The sequence below is a fragment of the Sebastes umbrosus genome, chromosome 16 (genome assembly GCF_015220745.1).
Source record: "Sebastes umbrosus isolate fSebUmb1 chromosome 16, fSebUmb1.pri, whole genome shotgun sequence".
Classification (NCBI taxonomy): Eukaryota; Metazoa; Chordata; class Actinopteri; order Perciformes; family Sebastidae; genus Sebastes; species Sebastes umbrosus.
Window position 1 is genome coordinate 14,635,891 of NC_051284.1, and position 19,646 is coordinate 14,655,536.

Genomic DNA, 19,646 nt, shown 5'->3' on the forward strand with positions numbered 1-19,646 from the left:
GAGAGATCCCTCTTTTTCTCCTTCAGTGGCATGAATAATGTCCCCAGTGCTGGAGAGAGAGCATATCAAGAGGCAAACGGGAAGGGGAGAGAGAGATAGCAGCCAGTGTGACAGATAAGAGCGTGGCAGAACTTGTCTCCCTGACTGCACCGTGGGGCTGGGGAAAGAGACAGCAAGTGCACCAGAGAGTCAGGCAAGGCTGCTGCCTGCACACACACACACACACACACACACACACACACTCACACACACACACACACACTCACACACACACACACAGACAGACCCCTCAGCCCGGCTTCACCAGAAGAAGTTCAGAGAGAAGACTGACCTCAAGAAGGTAGAGTATGTTTGTGCATCTCTAGCCTAGGAATCATATCTCCTGCAGCCGTGCCCCCCTTTTTCATATCTGAAACATTACTAACAAATCAGCCGTGTTACACTCACTTGATGCTCCACTTTGTTTTCCAGGTGGGTTGGCGGACGTTTCGTCTGTGGATTAACTCGAATATTATGGCTTTCCTCAAACTAAGCCTCCTTGTCCTGTAGAGGAGTTGTGTGTTTCCCCTCTAGAAGAACTTGCCTCGTGTTTACAGCCTGAGGGAGGATGGAGAAGCTGTCAGAGAAAGACAAGGAGCTGATACGAGGCAGCTGGGAGAGCCTGGGCAAGAACAAAGTTCCTCATGGTGTCATCATGTTTTCCAGGTAATGTTTTACAGCATGATTCAAATGGAATTAGACAGTGAAAGTGACTTGTAAGAGAAGAAAACAGTGTGCTGTTATCCTTTCATTAACATCAATTCTAATAACACTTTAACCATAAGTAATAGTATCTTGCTGTTTTTGTGTTGTTACTTAATAGCTGTGGTGTTTAGAATATGTATATGTGAATATGTGACACAGGTGTGCAGAGCGAATCAAACTAGATCCTTCGCTGCACACTTTCACCATGCAGGGACCGGAAGCTTGACTTGTTGCTTGGCGACCGACTGCAATAATCCACAATTTACTTTGAGACAGCTGCCGCTAAATCAGAGAGAGATTTGTAGATGTATGATTTGTAGATTGATTTTGTGTCTGTGTGGATGTTTGGCAAACCCATGCCGTGTGTATATAGACCTATAGAATAGTGTGGTATTTGTCTGTGGTAGACTGTTTGAGCTGGACCCTGCGCTCCTCACTCTTTTCCACTACACTACAAACTGTGGCTCCACACAAGACTGCCTCTCCAGCCCTGAGTTCCTGGAACATGTCACCAAGGTGAGCTCTGTTCACCACAGTCACCACTACAAGTATACAGTTTGTACTCTTGCACACTTTTGAGCACTGTGTATTTGCATGTTATCTGTGCACCAGGTGATGCTTGTGATCGATGCAGCAGTCAGCCACCTGGACGACCTTCACTCCTTGGAGGACTTCCTGCTCAACCTTGGGAGGAAGCATCAGGCAGTGGGAGTCAACACACAGTCATTTGCTGTAGGACCAACATTTCATAGTACAACTCTCAAAAAAGCAATTTCACAAGTGAATGAGCTGTGAAAAATATGTTTTCTTTTCTCTGTGTTTGTTTTGGACTTGTTCAGGTGGTTGGTGAGTCCCTTCTCTACATGCTGCAGTGCAGTCTGGGCCAGGCCTACACGGCACCGCTGCGGCAAGCCTGGCTCAACATGTACAGCATCGTGGTGGCAGCCATGAGCCAAGGATGGGCCAAGAACGGGGAGGATAAGGCGGACTGAGGCGCACAGCAGGGGGCTGCTGAGCAGCTGCTGTCACATCACTCAACATGGTTGTCCTGGCATAAGGTTGTGTAACTTGCAGCACTGTGGCTTTGGCTACTGTACATTTGCTCTTTGAGAGAGGTCGCATAGAGTAGCGAATGTCGGTGTGGTTAAACTTTACAATTGGGTCGACCAATCGCAGAGTTTGTTTTCTTTGCTGTGGATGTTTAGCTACCAGACAATGCTGCTGTACAGCTGTGAGGATCTGAGCCAGCCTGCTTTGGTTCTTCTAAGTCTGGACCTGTAATCTCACACTGAGAAAAAGCAACAAGGATAACTGTTGAGTCTCTTTGTATATAATGGCTTTGATATATCTACTCAAATAACAGTGGCTGTAGTGGTCTTTGTGATGTATCTTAAAAGAGTTGCACAATTGTGAAACACTAGATATTATATTTAGGCATCACACACTACTTAAACTGTGATGGTTACTGTGGCCAGCGCGGCAGCTCTCTATCTAACTGGAACACAGTGATTCTCTACAAAACATGATAGAAGTTTTGGGACAAAGCAATGTGATTTTACAGAAGAAAATCCTACCACCTTAATCAAAATCATACTGTGTTTTCTATTGATATTACACATCATTACTTTTGTGTGTGACTTTGTTATCTAATATTTATCCTATTGATCAAAAATGATATTCAATAGATAATGACAAGAACTGTTATACTCTCTGATAGCTCTCTTCAGACATCTATGACTGTTAAGGCGTCCATGTGCACCTTACTCAACATGGTGTGTGATGCTCTCCTCAGTAGAGGTTGTGGTTATTTCAATAGGCTTCGGCTGACTGTTAAACTCTAACTAATAGACTGTTATGTTAACTCTTTACTTTAGAGTAAAGGGCATCTTTGAGGAATTATCTTTGTTCCTTGGCTCAGTTTCTAGTCATCGTTAGTATAAAGTAGGTTTCTTGTACTGTAGTCGCTTATCTCAGTAATGCTTATCAACTGTGTTGTTGTGACTACAAATGTAGTATTACCTCAGCTTTAGAGGTGAGCAGAGTGGCCTGTGTTTCTCCAACACATGGAAGTGAATATATATTTTGGATTATGAAACAAAGACAAACTTAACTGATGATGATTTATTTTCCTTTTAATTTATTGACATAGATCAAATAATACTGTGTGATGACACTGTCCAATATGTGTGTGTTATTATTATTGCTGCCATAACACTGTATGTATCATCCTCAGCTGTTATTGACATTCATTGTCATAATGCCAAGTAACTTAGCAACAGTGCGCCAAGTATTAGATAATAACACCATACAACTGTAAATCCAAGCTGCTGATTATGTGGTTATTATCGCTTTAGTCTGAGTTTACATTTACAAAGTTTATTTTTATATTCTGAAATGTACGTGTTGTGAAAGAGCATTGATTTGTTTCTTTTTTTCAAATGTGATATGCAGTATATCCTCCAGATATATTACCATGTGTGGGTTTCATTTAATCAAAATAATAGAGATACTTAGAGATAAACTTCTAAATGTGCAATCCTTACGGAAAATTATAAAAGCAGAGTTTTCTATTGAACTATCTTATCCCTGCATAGTCGGTTGAGTCTGTACTTTCCAGCCCACAGGTGTAATGTTATTAACTGACTGTGTATGTGGTGTATTTATAGTGATTCTTTTCTTAGTGTCAGTACACAGCCCTATGCAGGTTGTTGTTCTCCACGTCTCTGTTTTCAATTACCTGACATTAGGTCTTTTTTTAGCAGGCATGTCTGATAACTGGCATGTTATCCCGTTAACATCCAGCTCTGTACATATTGGGTGTGTCACTGTCTACCTCATCATTATCAGCTGCTATTGAACAGCGATGACTTCACCTAGTTATCCTTCAACCAAAAAACGCACAGTGTTATCAGAGTTAATGCAAGCACGCACTCTTTGTAAACTGGATTCCATCCTACACTTTAAAACAACATGTTGTGTGCTTACTTGAGACTAAATAAAGTGATCTTCTGTGGATATTTTACTGCTGAACGAGGTCAGTGTGTTTTCCTCTCGCTCTCAGATTGTTTGTTACAGACTGATGATGGTTACAACACAATGGTCAGCGTTTGAAATCAATCACACGGTGCCTGATTTCCTTCCCACTGACAGCCCATCCCCTAGCGTTACATAAGATCCAAGCGCCGAATGGCTCATCGCCCTTGGCTACAGAGACGAGAGCGACTTCAGGCACATCAGCCCACTTACTCATGCAACTGCACAATGTCACATCAAGATTGTTTGCAGAATTTCACAAAATTTGCATTCTGTTCTTTTAAATGTGGACTTTTGTATTTTTATTTTCCTCCAAAAACATATAAAATCCTTCCAGATGTTTGTGTTCCTGCTTAAATATCAGTTTGCGTGTGTGTCCTATAGTAATGAGAGAAGTGGAGGAGGGAGGGTCGTTGTAATGACTTATCTGAATACACAGGGCTCATTTCTCCCATATTTGCTTGTATCATTGTAAAAGTCACATCCATGAGCTGGCTGTCTGTTCTGCTGTTGGAGCAGTGGCTGACATGGCCTTAATCTGTCTCTCTGCCCTCCCAACAGCATCCCCACTCTCTCTGTCCCACTGAGACTCTGCTGTATTTATGCTGGCTCTATGCTCCATGTCTCGCTCCAGCCTGCAGAGCAACACTGAGCCAGAGTTGTCTAGTCACTGGGCTTCGTGGAGACTGACCCGACCCTCTCAAGGTCACCAACCAATAGTTAGATTGCAACAAAATTCAATGAGCTACTGACTGAAATACAGCAAGTGTTTTATTTCCCCTGTGGTAATTAATTAATCCCTATAGTCCCACAGTCTTACCTTGCAGTGTACGAGGGTTTTCTCTGAAGGCTGTCGTCGTCTGGAGAGAGGTCTGCGAGAAAAGACAACACGCATTATTTTTAGAAAGTCTGCAATGTGTTTTGGAATGAAGGGGTACTGGACGTTGTCATGGCAACTGTTAAGTGATGGTGGTCCAGAGTGTGTGCATTTGTTTTGGATGAAGGAGGAAAGCAAGGCATTGCTCAAATCACTCACTCATCCTAAATCATGCTGTGGAGAGGAGTGAGGAGTGGGCAGTGACTGTGCTTGCAGGCTCAGGTTAATAAGGTTTGCTCTGATAGCTGCTGGAGTCTGCAACTCAAGCCTGCCGAGCAACAAGCACAACAGTGGGAACGAGCGGCCTGTCGCTTCCAACATGAAGTGCAACGAGTTAAAGGATAAGACTGGGCTCATATATGTTCTGATTCTCAATAAACCCCATGAAAAGACAGAAACAATACAATAGCCTGTCTCTAAATACTTTCTGAATTCCCTGCCTGTTTCTCAGACTCATTTTAAAAAGCAGTCACAAATACATAATTTCACGGTCATTTCCCAAAACAGGTGGGCACTGTAGCTTTTAGTAAACGTTACTCAAACCAGAGTAAATAGTGCATTTGTTCAGGACTATTTTCAACTGCGGATTAATACACATTTGGTGTGTTAACTTACAGCTAACAGGAGGCGTTTCAGCTGCATTTTTTAGTCGTCCATCAAGCGAGTCTGAGGGAACATGTACACTTTTTGCACTATTTTAATCTATGCAGCCATCAACACACAGCATGTGTTTTACAAGTGCTATACGCGCTCAAACGCGACTCCAAAGGGCATTTCTATGCTTCAAGTTGACTTTCTTTCGAGCGTAACTACATTGATTGTGTATGTGGTTCTAAGCATTGCGAAAACCCCGGTGACCTGCACTCAATACTATGCCTGAATGCATCTTGTGTAGACACAGTCTGAAATGGCTGCTCCACTAACATACTGCTTCTTCTTCTAGCCGTTTAGACAGTTTGTGTAAATGTCCTGCATCACCTGGCGTGCTGCATTAGATTTTAGACACCTTTTGTGTGGATATAATGAGGAAGGCAATTTATACCTGACACCTTTTGATATAATAAACTAATCCCCTTGAGAAACATCTTCTACCAAATTGACAAAACAATCTCATCACATTGAAAGTTGAGAAAGATTGCGTGAACAGCTATTACTAAATGGATCCTTTAAAAGTGAGAAAAAATCCACCTACTGAGGAAGATGGGATCGAAAGCTCTTGCACGGCTACTAAATGGACCTTGTTATTTCAAAGGTCAAGGATAAACTTTTTTATATACGTGTGTTGAACGACTATGATGTACCATAGGGGAGATATAAAGTTCAAAATTATTAAAAAAATTGCATATATGAGCAAAAATATTATGTAAATACTAAACACCACCAACTTATTAAGCAACATTTGCATGCTTAAACGAACCCATATGGGAGTGACAATATGTTTGCTGCAGGAGGCAGAGACATTTTCTATTCTAAGCATCTGGGCAGGAGAAAGGCGAGCGACGGGCCACGCACCCAGAGGAATTCACCTTTCACTGAGAAGCATGCTCTCAGCAGTTGCCACGGGTGACAGGGGAAATGTCAGGGACTTTTCTTTCTTCTTTCGTAACTCTTAGCAACGAAGAAGCACTGTATATAATGGCAGGCATGTAATGGTGTTTTCTTACAAACCCTTTTACAGCAGAAAAATTACATCCATCCAGTCAGAGATGTTTCTCTGAAGAAAACGTACTAGTGCACCACTTTGTTGGAACAGCATCTAACATTGGCACTATGGTGCTACCGCTTTCCAGTGTGGTTTGGTTAAAAGCAGATGCTCATACAATTAATTGCCCCATCCAGCCTCAGATGTGGTTTCAGGGACCAATGAGGTCTGCAGTATGTACAGAGGCTTGCCCCGAGGCTAGTTTGTATGCAGACACACTGCTTCAAACTCTGAGCTAACATGCACCTGCATTCATTAGCCGCCTCTCCCCAGCTCTGATATATGAGCAAATGTGTTCTGTGATTATCTTTGGAGAGACAGTTTGATCCAGGGAATCACTGTCATCAGTAGTGCACTTTGTCAGACTTCAGAGGAATAGTTAGACATTTTTGGAAAACATGCTTATTTTCTGTATTGCAGAGTTAAATGAGAAGATTGGTACCACTCTGGTACCAATCTTCTCATAACCCACGGCAAAAAAGCAAGTAAGCATATTTTCCAAAATTTAACAATTCCTTTATTAGTCATAAACCAGTATTGTATGCAAAATATCCTTTTGCACATTTCCTTAAGGCATCATGTGCACATTCACTTTTGCACTACTACTACTACTAACCGCATGAAATGTGACTCACTGCCTCTTGAAACCCGTCATCATAGACCACAGTAGAGGAGAGCAATAAGGAGTACATGGCACAAGATGAGTGGATTGAGCTGAATTAATTTTAATTTCAGATCACAGCACTTCACTTTTGACAGATGAAAACTCGTTATCCTGACAGAGATCAATTTCAAACGCAGTCTTTCCCTTAACCTCAACTTTCTGGGAGATAAAACAACCCACATTTACAGCAGGCTCACATACTGTATGAAATAAAGTACTGTATGATGCACATATTTCATAACCAAGAGCAAAAACCGGTGGACATGTCTGGAAAGCTAATGTACCTCCAAATAGACCGTGGATGGCCAAGCCGACAGTATATGAACAGACATGACAGGATACAATAAAACTAGTTAGGCATGAAAATGAACAATCCCTACTTGCATGGCCATTAGCGCTAAGAATACCCTAATAAGTTTTATTTTGTATTTTTCAAAGGAAAGTACGTTTAATGATCTGTGAAACAAGCTTCTGGAAGAGAAACCCACAGGACGTGCTGGAAGTTCACAGACAGAAATTTTGAGATACTCTTTGATGTTTGTTTTTTTTCCTCAAAAAGATTTCATGATTCTCTCTATGCTGCCAGCTCTCATCTGTTTTATTCAGCATGAGAGACTAGAGCTGGATTCCTTGTAAAAATGGATTTATGGAATAATATGCCATCAATTTTATAAAAATACAGCTGAAAAAAAAGTCATATTACAGGCCTATGATTGTGTATGATTGAACTCTAATAAACTCTCTCATACAGAACACAGAATGGACGTAAACAACAGGACTGAACAACAACAAGCTCTACAGCTGTTCTGAGAATAGATTTACTGAACTGTTACTGTTAATCAATCATGTTAGTATTAAAATGACCTTAAGGGAAATCAAGGGATTGACACTGCATAAACAACTTTCAAAGATGTTTTATCCTCTACAGAGAGCTTGGCCCCACAGCTTATATGATCTGTATGATAAAAGAATACAACAGCTGAGAACTGAAAAGATATCGATTGAAATCAACAACAAGGCCACGATACAAAACACCTTAAAGAAGCAACGGGACTGCTGTGATGAAAAGACACACAGTATGTTAGCTTACAGTTGACAGTTCTTGACCTTAAGGAAAATAAATCACTACGCAGTTCCACTTCCACTCACTTGCTTGTTCCGGGGCTTTTGATCATATCACATGGTCTTCATCAGCAGATGAAGTTTGATCAGCTGTAGATCTGTGGATCTGTAGACATTCAAACTTTCTATTATTCTGGGCATCTTTAGGACTTCTCCGTGTCCACGTTGCTGCACAATTTCACCATTATAGTTTACTCTTAAAGGTCCCATATTGTAAAAGGTGAGATTTTCATGTCTTTTCTATTATAAAGCAGGTTTAACTGCTATGTAAATATTATGAAATATCGAAACGCTCAATCCACAGAGAAATGCGCACAGCCCGTATTAAGAATCAGTGCCTTTGATAAAAGCTGTCAAGATTTCTGTCCATTTGTGATGTCACAAATCTACAATATCTAAATATTGTTACCATACAATTGTTACCACTGTTACCAATACCATTTCCCTACAACCTTACAGCATGTAAACCTAGATCTAAAATCTAGTAGAAACAAAAAATACAACCTGAAAATGAACACAATATGGGACCTTTAAAAGCTCCAGAAAACGCAAGTAAGTGGACCTTGAGTAGAGATTGTTTTCTCAACATGGTCGTGAATGAACTGTAAATCATGGCCAAAAGTCCTAAACCTGCACAGAATAGTGGAAAGTTCGAACATCTACAGTCCCATGACATCTGAACAAACGAATCTGCAGCTGAATACCGTTTTATATGGTTGAAAGCTCCACAAAAAGGTAGTAAGTGGTCCTTGTGTGAAATCTTAGTGGAATGAGCCTACTGCTTTTCTGCTGACTGACAAAATGAACTACTCATTGCCTGTTGAATGAAAACCACTACTCTGGGTTGTTTTTGTTTTTGTTGTTGTTACAGTATGTTTTTTATCTCTTAGATGTTTTTCCGCTCTTTAGTTTTCAGTCCATGCAGCATATTTCAGGCCATGCTGGATTGTCACACGAAAGGGAGAGTTTTTTCAAGGCACAGCAAGAGACATGAATAACAAACTACAATCTGTTTACATTCAGTTTCATGAGAAGAAAAAAAACACATTTATCCTTCCACGAGGAAATAAAACTTAGAAACACACAGACTGACTGTAAAACAATGAGATTAGCACATGTGAAACTTGACCTCATTTATACAACATAGTCAACATGCTTTGGAGTGTCACACAGAATAGGTTAATGCAACTGAAATGGTACAGTGTGGTAGTGCTTGAATTTTACTGTTTGTATTTGGGACAAAAAAACTTTTATTTTAGTACAGAACTGTGATCACCACTAAACAAATAAATAAATAAAAATAAATGATTTTGAGCCATTATGGTAACAAATTATTTTTTTTTTAAATATATAATGGCTTCAGCAGTAACACAGTATTTCACATAATCGAAATTAAAAATAAATAATTTCCTCCAGAGATTTCAATATTGTTGTCTTGCAATGACAGAAAATAGACTTCAAAATGTTCTACATTTTGGGAAAGAAACATATTTGCTTTCTTGCTGAGATATAGACGAGAAGATTGATACCATATCAATCTTCTCATCTAACTCTCGGCAAGAAAGCGAACTAGCATATGCAAAATGTTGAACTATTCCTTTATAATATATAAATAAAAATCGAGTCGGATCACATATACAGTTAAAACAGCATAATAAGGGAATAGTCTGATTAAGACGGGACAGCTCTGCAAATCCTTAACCAATCTCCAGTAGCCCCCAACCCAAAGCACAATATCAAGGACACCAAAAATACTGTAGCAAAAATAGCAACCTTAAATTGATAATAGTTACAACAAGCTTCAGGTACAGTCAAGCTGCTTGTGCCTCCTTGGAGCGAGTGTACATATATTACAGTACATCTCTGAGTTACATTCGGCCCTCCGTCTGTCTGCTCTCTCACTGCAGATGGCTTCACAACTAGCTGCCCTCACCCTCAGCCTCCCCGAGCTCTGCCGCCGAGGAACCAGATATCACCCGTGCCCAGACCACTCTGTCAGTCTGCTGGGGCAAGCCTGCTCACACCACCCACACTGATGGGAACTTTCACCCCCACTCATGTCCAAGTGGCACAGCATGGGCAGAGTATCTCTGATAGCAACCCAAAGGCAATTCCACCCAAGTCACTTTCATTACTTTTTAACTTGCAAATGAAGCCATAGAAGAAGCTGGGATCCCTGTCATGGAGCATCCAATAGTTTAAGTGAAATAATCTGTACATTTAGGGATGTATCTTCTGTAGAGATTAATGTTTGTGTCAATCAGACAGGTTCAGAAGATGTTTAGGCAAACTGCTGTCTATATATTTATGTTTACATGGATCCTGCTCCTTTATTCGTTCCTCTTTTCTATTCTTCATCCTTTCTAACAAGCCCAGTCTGGTCTCAGGGTCTGAGGCAGCTAAGTTGGAGTCTGAGGTCAGAAGCAAAAATGCAGCACTGCAGCATTTAGCAATCCCAGGTGAAGGACACGTGGAATCAGCGTGGGGGATTTGGTGTTACTGGAAGCCCACGGGGCTGTCCATGAGTGGGCTGGAGCAGTAGGGATCTGGGGGGTCTTGGAGCTCAGTCTCATGGGTCTGGGAGTGGCCTTCCTCGCAATCCTCTTCCTCCGCCGGATCGTGGCTTGAACTCTGGGCGCTGGCCATGGCGCCGTAGCTGTGGTGGGCCGGGGAGGGCATGGGAGTCAAAGCCAGCTCTGGCTCCAGCAGGACGGACGCCACAAACAGCTGAGGGAGGGAGATCAACAGTTAATGAGGGTGTCACACGCTCTGTGTAAATCATTCAGTCCACGGGGAGTCAGATGAAAGTATGTTTTATATTTGGGTTTGTTTATCCACCCTACACTTAAGATGTAAATTGCAACAAATGAAGAAGTCTGAGTGCATATCCTGGATCCAGTCTGAAAAATTAAGTAAATGGCAAAGGTCATCATGCAGGTGATGATAAATGTTTTAACTCAGTGAAGTATTCAGATCCTTTATTTAAGTAAAAGTGGCAATATCACACTGTAAAAAATACTCCATTACAAGCAAAAATCCTGCATTCTTATTTTTCACTTAAGTGAAAGTAAAAGAGTATTGGTAGAAAAAATATACATAGTTTTAAAGTACTCATTATGCAGAAAATGTATTCATTATATACATAATATTATCAGATTACTGCTATTACTGATGCTTTCATTCATAAGTAGCTTTTTGCCGTTATAGTTGGTTGATGTTTTGCTTCTGTTGGGTCATATATAACAGATACTTCATATGGTTTGTATTTGAAATTTTCAATCTGCAAAGTAACTAAAGCTGTCAGATAAATGTAATGGAGTAAAACGTACAATATTATCCTCTGTAATATAGTGGAGTAGAAGTTTGTAGCCAAAAATGCGTTAAGTTATTCTACACCACTGCATGTGGGTGGTTAAACCCATTTACTACACATCACATATGCTTTACATTAGTTCAAACCATTTTCCCAAACATACCATAGTGTATTAGTGTGGTTTTGATCCAAGACTTGAGCGATGATTCAAATCATAATATGCATTGTTTGTTTGTTTATTGTCTGTCTTCTGGGGTATATCCTCTGACACCATTGCTCATAAATGCAACACTGTTCAGCAGCTGACTCTCAAATCTCAGACGTCAGAGCTTCCTATTTACTTACAATAAATTCACCAGGCTGGAAAACTCCTTTAACAACAATAGCCTACCTTATGCAACTTTTACACAAATAAAACTATAACTACTAAAACAAAAAATACTAATAGATGTGTTTAATGATGTACTGTTAGGCTAATGAGAGAAAAAATGTGGTACTGTACACTGGAGGCCGTGGTGGATGTTACAGTACTCCTGTCTCCGTCAGTGAACGTCCCCTCTGCTGGCTGATCAGACATCTGAAACAAAGAAAATGCGTGCTATTCATTCGGTATTAGTGCGTCTCCAGTTGAACTTAGTCTCTGTGAGTTATAGCGAAGCTGACCTGGTAGCTCGTCGACTTGTCTGGTTGCTTCCTAAGGCACAAGCGGAAGAGGGAAATGGCGATACAGGAGAGCAGGGACACTAAGGTGAAGAGGGTGATGGGATGCATGGGTCCTGTGACAGTAAGGGGAGATTGCAAGAAATGACAATGTCACAATGTTATAATGTACACTCACAATGTTACATAAACTGTAACAGGATAGAAATGGAAGTGATAAAGTACCTAATCTGAGCATAGAGAAGAAGAGCAGCCAGAACATGCAGAGGATGGGAGCCAGGATGACCTGGCTGATGGCTGCTCTGTGGATCCGCTGGCTGAGTTTGGTGGGGACGTATGCATAGTAGATGTTGTATCGGTCAACCATGTGCTTCAGGATCACATAGAGCAGACCTAGAAGGACAGGGAAAACACATTTAAATATCTTAAACCATAGAATGTATATAAAGATGGACGAGGAGTCTCCATTTTCTCCCGCTGTACCGAAATGAAGCCAAAACATCCCGGATGCTGGAGCTGCCAACTTGAGATTTGATGTCATTTGGAGCCAGAGTCTGCGCAGTAGTGATAGGGCGGTGAAGCAGCGGTATTGAGGTCATTCGCCGGAACCAATTGTGAGCCGAGCACGGCTGCAGCTTGTCAGCGAGAGAGACTCACAGCTGTCAATAACGACGTCTCGCCCCCTTTTTATAGCCCCTCATTTACAAAAATGAACACTTGAATACATAGCGTGATAAGAACTACCTAAAATGACAAAAAAACATCTTTGGGAAAAACTTATTTAACGTGTACATTGACTTTTTAGATTGGCCCATGTCCCATCCACTAACATGGAGGAGGCGGGCTTTATCTTCACTTATACTGGCTTCACTTTTGGGGAGCTGTCATGTTGTCCATCTTTATATACAGTCTATGTCTAAAACACTACAGCATTCTTTGTAAAATGGACAGCAGTATCTTTTGAGTTAAGGCGGAAAACCCTGGTATGGTCCTTTAACAACATAGTGACATTTTATATATTGTTCTCTCCAACCTCCAAATGTCCACCGAACCCCAAACATAAGGTTTAATGCTGAATATATATAAGGTTCAATGCAAAGTTTAATGCAATGTGCAATTAAGGTTTATTTTTCAAGTAAATATTTTGTTCTTCAGGTTTGGCATTATCCTGTGTTGCTTCTCTGTGGTTCCACCAAATGAAGTTCAACTCTACCAATGAGATTATCTGCCTCAGTTCTGCCTCAGAAAAATGCCGATCTGCAGAAAACAGCACAGGTAAAATGCACAGTAGTATGTATGAAAGGGCCTGTTCGGTCTGAGGATTTGACTGCAGAAGCAAATAGAAGCTTGGTGAGCTCTGGGCAGAGACAGGAGCAGAGTGGGCGTCTGGCTCGCAACTCACTGTGTCTGGGTGTCTGGGACTACAGCAGCAAATTCACACAGTCTGCATCGGACTGGCAGGCAGTGGAGGAGAGTGAGGTTACAGTATGAGGGGAGATGGCACACGCACACACACACACACACACACACACACACACACTAGACTAAGAGCGAAGGTAATGGGATGGCGAAGAAAGGAAAGAAGAAAGAGGTAGATGAGGATAAAGGATGTATGTTGCTCACCAAAGGGTGTAATGATGGGACAAGTGATGCTGTAGGTCATACTGACTGCAAAGATACACATGGTCCAGGCGTACTCCAGGCCAAACTGAAACTCATAGGCCTGGCTCTGCAGATGGAAACAAACAAACAGAGTTTTTACATCTTAAACAGAGCACAATCTAATGTACCTGACATGAAAACTTTGAGATAAGCATGACAGGCTCTGCTGACCCGTTTGACATGAATGCGCTCAGCCTGGGACTTGGCGAAGCAGAGGCGGAAGGCATACACCGTCAGCGCTGGGATACGAAGAAGCTCCATAGACGTGCCAATCAGACTGGATGTAATCACATAGTTTACAAAGAATGCACCGTTGTCAGGGAGAAACACACACCTGCACCAAGAAAACAAAGAAGTGTTTGGCTGAAATGTCTTTTTAAGAGTCATAATACTCTTAGTACATTTTATTTCAACAAAAAGAGTGAGCTTACTGGAATTTGACTTCCTTCTCATCCAGGAAGTGGACATCGAAGAGCCACGTGAAGAACAAGTCCAAGCTACATAAAGAATAAAATAGAAGTGGGTAAAATCAAAAGAATTTGCATAAAAATAAGTATAAAAGCACAAGTTATATGTTTGTTTTGTGTCTGTAGATGTGCTGTAAGTGTACCTGGACAGACCAAGCGAGGGCAGGATGATGACCATGAAGACCAGCAGGAAAAAACACTTGTGCATCGTTACTTCGTTCTCACCAGATCTGAGACATTAAATGAATAACATGGGATTTTAATCATTATGCAATGCGTATTTAGTTATAAAACATATCTATGCAGTTCCCTTCAACATAACACATTCATAATGTGAAATGATGTAATGTAAAGTCAGCTGACTCTACATTTAAAGGACTGTTGGGTTCATTAGCACGAACTACGCTTTTCACTCCAGTAAACAGTTCATTTGCATTCGGTCCTTCGCACATCACGCCTGCACAACACGTTTGTGGGGGTGGTTATGTAAAGAAAGGGTGCTTGTAGGTGCTGCGTGAGGTTGTCTCCTTATGCACAGTTGTTCTGCTCCTCCTCCTGCTAGTCGCCATGTGCCGTTCCCCTGCGCATGGTGACTACTGTGCATATCATTATCCTCACATGGAGATCTCTATGACAACCTGCCCAGAATAACAGTGCAGGGAGAGTGACAGAGAGAAGGAGGGAGAGAGTAAAAAGAGCAACAGGGTGAAAGAGAAAAAAATAATTGAGATGAAAAAAAAAAGAAATACTGAGAGTTGAGAGGAAGACAGGCAGCAGAGACACATGAAGGGTCTATTTGAAAAAGCAAAGGACAGGCATTTCCATTTCAGAGGAGAGAGGAGAGTGGTGGCCGATGGCTGGTTAGTACCTGGTCCAGTGGGACTCGAAGAAGGCTGAGTAGTAAACGATGAAGGGCAGGAGCACCGAAAAGGCCCACAGCAGGAGGGTTGGGAAGAACTGGGTGATGACAGGACTCTGGATTGGACAGCAAAAATGATTGATTAATGAAACCAAAGAGGGTAAAAAATGTAACATTAGGGTCACGCAGTTCAACTCGATCTCAAACTCTGACCTGCAGACTGTCCACAGGCCTTGTGACGTTGAACTTGTCCATTGTGTTGACGATGATGGCGGGAGTGGTGAGGAAGAAGAGCAGCAGGAAGAGGAGGATGTTGAGGAGGACGCATCGGAGCCACCAGCGAGATCCGCACACTGACAGGTTTTCCCTAGTGACGGGAGGGAATAATGAGCCTCAATTCACAGGACAGACAGCGCATTTAACACACTACTCTCCCCTGACACTGTATGTATTGACATGAGCCTGAAATAGCCAGCTCAGTCGCCTCTTGAATGCGAGTAGGTGAGCGTGTTTCCACTGCACTGGACTGGAGAGCGGGTTGGGAACGGCACACTTCAACGCTCAGTTTTAACGAAGGAACAAAAGTACCTGCTCAACCCTGCAGCCTGCTCCAGTCGTCTAGTTAGCGCAGAAAAACACAAACACAAACACACTGCAGCCAATCAGGCGTGAAGCACAAACAGTGAGCGCTACCATCTCTCTGGTTATTATCCCATACATATGCATCACTCACTTGTTACATAATCTCGCTGGGACTGCTGCATTTGCTCTCCGAGATAAGAAACATACATTATAGCTAATTCAATCATGGATGAGCTATAAATGGTGTTTGAGATTTGATACACACAAGCAACGACAGACTTAACATCTTAAATGTTGCTGCTGATCTTGAAAAAGAGCACAGAGCTTGATGAAGAAAACAAATAGTAATAGTAATGCAAATGCAGGCAGTGAGATGTATACCTCTTGTCTAAATAAATGGACTTTTTGAGGTCCATCATTGCACACTAAGGTTGCATCGACCGGCAAAATTACAGCCCACAGAACTTTGGTTTAAAGTCTAGCCATGATCCAGAGGTTCCCAAAGATACCAAATATGTCAGGGTTAATTACAGGGAATTGACGCATAAGACATGTAAAAGTAGATATTACACTCAAAATGTGTGTCTGCATTGGTTTGCTCCCACAGTCCAAAGACATGCAGGTTTGGTTGATAGACTGCTTGTACTGTAGGTGTGAATGTGAGTGTGAATGGCTGTCTGTCAGTGTACCAATGCATGCTGGGATAGGCTACAGCTCCCTGCAACCATGCACAGGATTAGTATATATAATGGATGGATCTCCCTTTCTTTAAGTGTTAGAAAAGTAGTATGATGTTGTCTGTGTGGAAAATGTTGACTTTGAGGCTAATCAAGGGAGAATAAGATTTAAGAAACTATGCGAGTTCCTGCAATGTCGGTACTGACCAGATGATGTCATGGGGAGCATGTGCGTAGCTGACCCCCCATTTGTGTGACTGCACCACAGTGGTGATGCTGGACTGCTGGGGTATGCGTCGGCAGCGCACACAACCGTAGTCCTTCACAATGCTGGAAAACAAAACAAAATGAACAAAAAGATGCTCAGTAATGCCTGCCTAGTGGCCCCCTGATGTGACAGTGTTGATGTGATGAGAGGACCTGACAGACATAAACCTTGATGTCACGCTGTTGTTTACTCACACAGCAGTCATCCTCTCATCGCGAAAAGTCACAAAGGCGATGCCGAGCCTCTTCATGGAGATGCGGTTCTTCTCAGCGTTAAACTCGTCTGTCCGCTTTTCTTCTAACTCACTGTAGTACTGTTCTGCATCCACCTGCAACAACAAAAAAGTTAGAGCACACATTACTCACTTTTTTGCTTTCTGAGAGATCCCCAGATTTACAGTGGCAGGATATCTTGTTGCTGCATGTCCCTACTTCTGGATTGCAGTGCCATCCAGTGGTAACATACTTTCTGTGCAGCACTGTGTCACCTACTAATCCCAATTATGCTGATAAAAAAGTACCTTTTCAAAGCCGCAGATGTCGCAGCAGAATATCTGAGCACACGGATGGGTCTTGATCATGATCTTCCCCTCCTTTTGGGCCTTTGTGGCAAAATACAGCCTGCCTTTCATTGCCTTGCGTCTGCAAAACACAGCATCCTCAGACAAGAGCCTCACACTGATCCCAGACTGTGTTGCTCCGATCTGTAGCAGCTACTGTACCTCTCTAAGTCCAGCCTCATCAGCTTGTGGACATCAAAGCAGAAACGGATATCAGTGACAGTACAGCTGGGGTAGGCCTCACTAGTGAATGGAGCAAAAGGAGTTAATCATAATGACAGTGATGAGATTGTGCATGTACCAAGGTCAGGGCTTCCTTGTGACATGAATCAAACATAAGGACAGGATTTAACTTGACTTAAAGGTGCTCTATATGATATTCAGAGCATTAATGGAGCAGCAAACAACTATTTGCTATGTAAAGATATAGTGGAGTAATGTTTACCTGAGCAGAGAGTGAAGTCATAATGTCAGCTTCTCTGGGCTTTGTTTACATAGCTGACCGGTAACATGTGCATGTTAGTGCATGTGAGCGTGCCCCACTGGCTAGCTCACGACCGCCGCTCAGCACTGCTCTCATACGGCGGTTACAGCTGATAACGCCGTCCCGACCAATGGTGTCCGGTGCCCCCACACGTAAACACTATTCAGCTCTGTCAGCATCGTTGCCGTTGTTTGCACTGTTAGCACCGTTAACAGTAGTGTCTAGAAGGGAACCAGCAAATTGAGGAAACTCTCACGAGATGGTTAAGGTTAGGCATGGATCTCAAATAGTTAAGGTTAGGCATTGACCTTGAATAGTTAAGTTTAGGATAGGTTGTCGGGCAGCGAGTCTCGTGAGAGTTTTTGCAGATCTCAGATCAGATTTTGCAATTTGCGGGTTACCTTCGAGACACAACCACCATTAGCTTCGAGCCACCGGCTCAGCCGTCGCCATGTGGAGGCAATAAATATGCTCTGAATTTCATATTGAGCACCTTTAACAATGAGGAAAAGAAGAAAAGATGTGTACTGGAAGTGTTTGGTGATGAGTCCTGGGTCAGAGATCTCTCTTGGTATGGAGGTAATCATCAGTGTCCTGGCTACCTGCAACACATAATATAACCACCCACTATGAGAAGCAGCTATAATAAAACAGCAAATAAATAACCATCTTATCAAGTGGCTCTGAGGATGTAATGCTAGAGTCTCGGCTCACGACTTTGGTTCAGACAGAAATATTTCAACAACTACATGAACAAATTTGGTGCTCACATTCATTGTCCCCAGAGGATGAATCCTAATGAACAATGAACAAATACCTGTAAAACTAATGACATTATCGCCAGCCTGTGTTTAGCCCTAATTTGCATGCAAACACCCTAAACTGGAGAAAGCTTGATAAGATGGATATTTCAGCAGGCCTCGATGTTTTAACAATATGATGTAATGGTGTCAGACCTTCTCATCTTCTCTGTACTCCAGCCGTATCAAGTGGTGAGCCATACACAGCAACGTGATGATGAAGTAGACCAGAGCCAAGATGCTGTGGAGCCACAGAAAGCTGTCCCTGTGAGGCACAAAAACCCTGTTGTAGTTTAAACGAATATAGAAGCTCCAGTTTTTCACATTTCTGTGCTATTTCATGAGATTTGATGTCATTCATAAAGTGCTAGACTTACTTTGCGCTAACATTAGCCAGTGTTGTTCTTCCAAAGTTTTCAGGGCTGTCTCCTGTAGAGATAATGAAACATGACAGAGAGCGAGACATTGTAATTTTCTAATGACCTAAAGGAAACCCCTCCTCTTATGTCTGGACGCTGAGGCAACAATGAAGCAATGTCACTATTCAGAGAAATAGTTTAATGAAATCTCTCATCTCAATGAAATTTCACACAAAATTCAAACATGGCAGTCATGCCTAACCCTGGTGTTTTAATTTGGGCCCCGTTTGTTTGCTGTTACCATGGCAGCCTGTCACTGGGTGTTGGTTTATTTAATGGCTAGGGTGACACACTGGTTCATAAGAGATGACAGCCAGCAGTAAAAAAAAAAAAAAATGTTGCGGACAGCCCAGCTCCTGGTAGACCCCTTAATGGCTCCTGCCTTCATTCTTTTCTGGAGTGGCTTACTCAACGCTTCCTACAAAATAAGCAAACAACTGCCAAAAGGCATTTCTGCAGCTAATTTTCTGCACCATCCCACCCTGACACCTACATGTGTATGTTAAGAGGAAATGAAGCACTTGCTATTCCTATAATCCTAGGCTTGATGAATTGCCACTGGTATGCTAGCAACTCACATTAGATGAAAGGCAGCCTTTGTGGATAGAAATAGTTTCACTTCATAATGTAGTTTTATGGGTCATTTAGAATGACCTTTCGCGTTGATTTCAACTTTGATCTAATTTCATTTATGCAATATACTTTTTTTTTTTAAACTCAGCTCTGCCACAGTTTGCTTTAAGCTAAAGTTTTG

General features: G+C 41.9%; 2 protein-coding genes and 1 long non-coding RNA gene across 4 annotated transcripts in view; 1 reads left to right on the forward strand and 2 right to left on the reverse strand.

The window, feature by feature from the left end:
• Nucleotides 1-42: 42 nt before the first annotated feature.
• On the reverse strand, nucleotides 43-4,677 carry LOC119474486. The gene is made up of 3 exons (XR_005203572.1): nucleotides 4,598-4,677; nucleotides 448-597; nucleotides 43-157 (listed from the first exon to the last, which is right to left on the reverse strand). It is a non-coding gene; the product is annotated as an uncharacterized LOC119474486 (long non-coding RNA).
• On the forward strand, nucleotides 195-3,774 carry ngb (neuroglobin). Its single transcript, XM_037746508.1, has 5 exons — nucleotides 195-340; nucleotides 550-705; nucleotides 1,152-1,260; nucleotides 1,357-1,476; nucleotides 1,584-3,774. The coding sequence occupies exons 2-5, from the start codon at nucleotides 608-610 to the stop codon at nucleotides 1,734-1,736; spliced, it is 480 nt and encodes a 159-aa protein (XP_037602436.1). The 5' UTR covers nucleotides 195-340; nucleotides 550-607; the 3' UTR covers nucleotides 1,737-3,774.
• A 2,384-nt stretch (nucleotides 4,678-7,061) lies between the features above and the next one.
• Nucleotides 7,062-19,646, reverse strand: part of tmem63c (transmembrane protein 63C) — a 31,035-nt gene continuing 18,450 nt past the window's right edge. For both annotated transcript variants that reach the window (XM_037746903.1, XM_037746904.1), the window contains exons 7-23: nucleotides 18,851-18,902; nucleotides 18,630-18,738; nucleotides 18,202-18,275; nucleotides 17,352-17,432; nucleotides 17,151-17,271; nucleotides 16,825-16,958; nucleotides 16,570-16,692; nucleotides 15,317-15,470; nucleotides 15,113-15,219; nucleotides 14,388-14,474; nucleotides 14,209-14,274; nucleotides 13,949-14,111; nucleotides 13,739-13,844; nucleotides 12,341-12,508; nucleotides 12,119-12,231; nucleotides 11,958-12,032; nucleotides 7,062-10,869 (exon numbers count right to left, since the gene is read on the reverse strand). In XM_037746903.1, the coding sequence (XP_037602831.1) occupies nucleotides 10,639-10,869; nucleotides 11,958-12,032; nucleotides 12,119-12,231; nucleotides 12,341-12,508; nucleotides 13,739-13,844; nucleotides 13,949-14,111; nucleotides 14,209-14,274; nucleotides 14,388-14,474; nucleotides 15,113-15,219; nucleotides 15,317-15,470; nucleotides 16,570-16,692; nucleotides 16,825-16,958; nucleotides 17,151-17,271; nucleotides 17,352-17,432; nucleotides 18,202-18,275; nucleotides 18,630-18,738; nucleotides 18,851-18,902 (1,964 nt within the window). In that variant the 3' untranslated portion in view covers nucleotides 7,062-10,638. The remainder of the gene's footprint in view (nucleotides 10,870-11,957; nucleotides 12,033-12,118; nucleotides 12,232-12,340; nucleotides 12,509-13,738; nucleotides 13,845-13,948; nucleotides 14,112-14,208; nucleotides 14,275-14,387; nucleotides 14,475-15,112; nucleotides 15,220-15,316; nucleotides 15,471-16,569; nucleotides 16,693-16,824; nucleotides 16,959-17,150; nucleotides 17,272-17,351; nucleotides 17,433-18,201; nucleotides 18,276-18,629; nucleotides 18,739-18,850; nucleotides 18,903-19,646) is intronic.